Source organism: Morone saxatilis, unplaced genomic scaffold, assembly GCF_004916995.1.
Source record: "Morone saxatilis isolate NCDOM2014 unplaced genomic scaffold, NCSU_SB_2.0 Contig12, whole genome shotgun sequence".
Taxonomy (NCBI): Eukaryota; Metazoa; Chordata; class Actinopteri; family Moronidae; genus Morone; species Morone saxatilis.
The window spans coordinates 26172906-26177638 of NW_023339674.1; the positions used below are offsets into that span (position 1 = coordinate 26172906).

The following is a 4733-nucleotide window of genomic DNA, read 5'->3' on the forward strand; positions in this document are numbered from 1 at the left end:
TGGATTTTAGACTTTGTAAGACCCTTCCGTGTTCTTCATATTACTAGACATTCCAATTATAATTAGTTGATTAAATAATGTATACAACACAATCAAAAACAGACAATATGTGCAGTGGAAAAAAATTCTAACTTACAGTCCATGTCTTTAATCTGTACTACTTCTTCAAAAGCTATAACCTATATTTTCAAATCAAAATACTAATCATTTTAAAAAGGGAGCCACACATCTATGGTATTTTCTTAAATAAGAAACATGTCATTTTGAATGCTCCCGTTTCTGTTAAACAGTGTATTGGAACAGGTTAATGATGACATCTGGTGGAAGACATCACAGTGCCACTGTCTGAGCAATCGTAAAATACACTGATCTGTACACAGTCTGCAATGGGTCTATTTTAAGGGACAACATGCATATGTTTGTTTTCTCATATAATAGTAGGAATAAAAAATTAAAGCACTAACAAAACCACAGACATGCAAACAATAATAATGCTCTATCTTACAGGACAGCCATCAACTTCATAAACGACATCAAAGATCTGCTTCTGGCCCTCGGTCTTCCTCTTGTCCTCGTTGATGTGACTGGTGGCGAGTATAGGGAGACGGGGGAAGTTGGAAAATGGAAGAAAATGATGTAATTGCTCATCTCAGTAATGCTAAAACAATTAGCCAATAAATGAATTGCTGGCCACCAATCAACGAAAATTTTTATAATCCATCACTTGTCTTAGCCGTTCATCAAGGAAAAAAAACATCTGCTGGCTCCAACTTTTTAATTTACTACTTTTTTTTTTTTTTTCAGATCGTTGTAGATTGAACATCTTTTGGTTTTTAGACTGTTGATCAGACTAAACAAGCAATTTAAAGATATTTATTGGGCATATTAAACTATTTTCTAACCTGCCAGGGTAATACTCATGCGGTTGTTTTGTCAACAGCTCGAAGGATTTGAGCATAATGTGACACCACTGAATATGACCTCCCAATGATCCAAAAATGCACTGAAATATCAAGGAGTACACCAGAATCTGGTCTCAGATATGTCAAGACTTAACCACCTTCAACTGGAAATAAAAAATAAACTTACATAAAAATCACTTGTTTCTTGCTTAATCTTGGCTCAACAATTATTACAAGCTGAACATACGGTCAAGATTGAGTACAATAAGAGTACATACGGTGGTGGAAATGATCAAACAATGCTGTCACAAAGGAAAGGGTAAGGTCATGCCAACTCACGTCATAACCTCTTTCAGAGACTCAATAGCTTTCTCCAGTTTTATCTTGTCTGGGTTGTCATCTGACGTATGCTTCTTTATGTCTGCAATGGTGGAAGAAAGGGAAAGTTTGTTAAGAAGCAGACAGGCAGGAAGAGATGAAAATCATGAAGAGAAAGGTGAGTAGAAAAGAATAGGGAGGAAAAGAAATTGCAGACAGTATCAGCAGAAGACAATGGAGGAAGAAGACAGGTATGAAAGGAGAAAGATAAGGGGGAAAAGACAAGGAGGGATGTAATTAGCACAAGACATTTTTTTTTTTCTTAACCGTTTGAACAGAGGGGTGAGTATGTGAGTGTGTGTGTGTTACCGTTTAGAAGAAGGGCCACACTAGGCAATCTCTGTACAGGTCTGATTAGCAGCTCCACCAGCGTCTGCCTGCCGCACTCTGGCTTGGCCTGGTTGATCTGTAGAATAAAAGCGTTGAACAGTGTGTGTGTTTGTGTAAACCTGAAGGACACATTGGGACAGAAACATTTACACTGCATGACAACCATCCAGCTAAAAGAAGGTCAATTTGTCTATACAATTTGTCAGGCCACTTTTGCAGATAGTCAGTATTTTCTTTATAAGCTGTCACTATTTTGCTCATTTTACATGTCCTGTACTACTTTTGTATTCGTAACTTTAATAAGCGCATTATTCTATTATGTTGACACGCACTCAAGAAACCAGGTTACGCTGACTGACAAGGCTAATGTTTGTAGTGTTTCTGTGAAGTGGTGTCATATCAGAAGGTTTTCCTGGTATTTCTCTCTCTGCCACCATTTGAAAGTCTCATCTGTAGGTGCTATCCAGCAGTCAGGCAAACAAACACAAAGCACAAAGGTCATACCTTGAGAAAAGCATGGAAGCGTGGCTTTTGTTTCTCACACCGAACAATAGTTTCCTTGCTCATTTCAAAGAAGTTGACAAAGGGTGGGTAGGCCTTCACCAGCTCTTTAGACTGCAGAGACAGAAGATAAGGAGGACAGGTCAGAAGCATTACAAGAAAGATCCACACAGATGCAAGAATGAGGTTTCACCAACATGTTGAATTACAATCTGGATTGTTTAAAGTTATTAAACTAGTCTTATGGAATAATTCTCAGTGCCACTTAGGAATGGAACGATATACTAAGCCTGTCATCACGGCAGAAGGTTCAGTTTGCCCGTGCCTTTTTTTTGAGTAACTAGAAATGGTGAATTACTGCAATAAGCTTTGTAAATCAATCTTGTTTAAATAAAGAATGAATCAAAAGCAATGTTATCATCAAAGACGAATTCAACCCATGATGTTATTCAACACAGCATCACAGCTGAAAACATACCTGAAAAGTGACCAGGAACTATTCCGGTTTAGCCTTGCATGCAAATACCTGCCCTCAAACTGTTTGAGTGATTTACCAGTGCCAGAAGAAATACTGCAAGCCCAATGTCACAGTTCACCCACGTGAGCATGGATTGGTCTCCTCAGGTAGAGACAGTACCTGATCAATGGCTTTGACCTTTACCAGCTGTTGTAAGCAACTTTCAAAATGAACTACTTCTGATTCTTTCTTGTGTTATAGATGAACCTCATGAATAGGCACAAATATGTTTGTACTTTCTTGAATCTTTCCATGCATATTTGTGCAACATCTGCATGCTAGTAGACATTTGTTATTACTTACATATTTGAGTATGATGTCCCCCACACTCCTGTCCTCTGACCAGTCTGAAAGGAGATCTTCGAGGTCACTCTGACGAACAAACCATCACACACAGAAAAACAACAAGTCAAAAACTCCTCTTTAAAAACTACACCATCACAATAATCGGGTCAAACTTGGTTTTGATAGAAACCGTCAAAGACACACTACCTTTATTCTGGTGTGGACCTCGTAGATGTCTGGGATGCTGCCAAATATCGTTTTCATTTCTTCTTGGGCTAGGATGGGTCCGCCCACCTGCCCCTCTTTTTCCAATGGCAGCTTAAAGAGCTTCAAAAGAAAAACCGATATGAGAGAGGTGCACAAACACACTAGCACCATAATATGTTCCACTAAATTGCACAAAACATCAATGGGCAGTACTCAAGACGCTTTCAAAGCTTTGGCATCAGTAATACAGTATGTTTCATTAGGTCAATAAAAATACGCACATCTAACATGTCTACACACTGTATTTACAAGATGTAACCTAATCTGTTGATTCCTTCATTTGCCATTTCATTGTGTCAACTGTAGTTTGGTTCATTTGGTCCTAACAAAGGGAAAGAGAGCCATAGTGTGCTTCATGTTCACACTAACTAAAAGACAAACCAAGAACAGTAAACACTATATTATAGAAACTGGCAGGTAACGCATTCATTGTGTTATGTAGAAATAATCAACAGTGAGTTTTTTTCTATTTTACCTAAAATAAGTCATGAAGAAATAACTGATCATGAGTCGAGACAACAACTGGACCTCATATATTATACATATTGAACAACAGGTAGAAATATGACAAAATAAGATGTTTAATTGCAATATTACGGGAGGATGTCCAATCCAACAATCATTGTGTGCTCGCTACATTTTACTCATTTTTAACTGGGGGACTGATAAAATACATGGAGAAGGACAAGATAAACATCTATTTTAACCCTTCTTCACTTTCTGATGTATCAGGAAAAACATCACAGTGAACTGGTGACAAATCCTTCACCAAATAAATGTGCATAAATATAGGCTATACATTAGATTGAGCAGTTCTTCATCATCTGTGATTTGAACACAACACATTTCACACACACTGACATGTTAGTGTGATACACACAGGCAGACGGTGTTACTTTTGTGTGATGTTGAAAAATGAAATCCAATTAGCAATCTACAGTCTGCTGCCCATCTGAACACAGGCTTGCTCTCCTGCCTCAGTATATGGCTGCGAGATGAAAAACGGAACTGCTGCACTCAAATACGGATGAAGTACATTTCTTTGAGGTGAAAAAGGAGCATGGATCGACTATGGAATAGGCTGGATTATGGAGTAAGCTTCAACTGTGGTTTCCTGTGATAAATGGCACAGTAGTGGAGCTACAGCTGCATTATTAGCAGCATGTGGCGAATTAGATTTTAAAATTCAACACCAAGAGGCTAACTTTATATTCCCAGATTTAAAACTAACCAGCTTTTTGTGAGTTAAGCCCAGGAGAATACGACAGAGAAGACAGATTACAAAGAGAGGGCAAAAATCGAGGAAGGGTGTTTGAGGCAGAAAGAGAGAGACACAGGGAGAAGAAGCATGAATGAAAAAGAAGCAACATCAAAATGGAGGAAGCCATAGTTAAAAAAAAGCAAAATGAGTAAAAGATTTTGAAGGGGTAGGAGACAGAAAGAAAAATGGTCAGGCAGGTCATTTTCTCCCTCACTGGTCAGCTGTCTGACTCTCTGCTGGGACCAACTGATAAGACAGGCCAAGAGAGAGCATGCAAACACACACAGACACA

General features: G+C 38.5%; 1 protein-coding gene across 1 annotated transcript in view; it reads right to left on the bottom strand.

Annotated features, from left to right (window-relative positions):
* The window catches only part of ect2 (epithelial cell transforming 2), a gene marked incomplete at its 5' end in the record, with an annotated part of 28288 nt that overhangs the window by 15227 nt on the left and 8328 nt on the right, over nucleotides 1-4733 (bottom strand). The window contains 6 exon segments of the mRNA XM_035652677.1: nucleotides 506-584; nucleotides 1242-1323; nucleotides 1590-1686; nucleotides 2115-2225; nucleotides 2932-3000; nucleotides 3121-3240. Coding sequence (XP_035508570.1) covers nucleotides 506-584; nucleotides 1242-1323; nucleotides 1590-1686; nucleotides 2115-2225; nucleotides 2932-3000; nucleotides 3121-3240 — 558 coding nt within the window.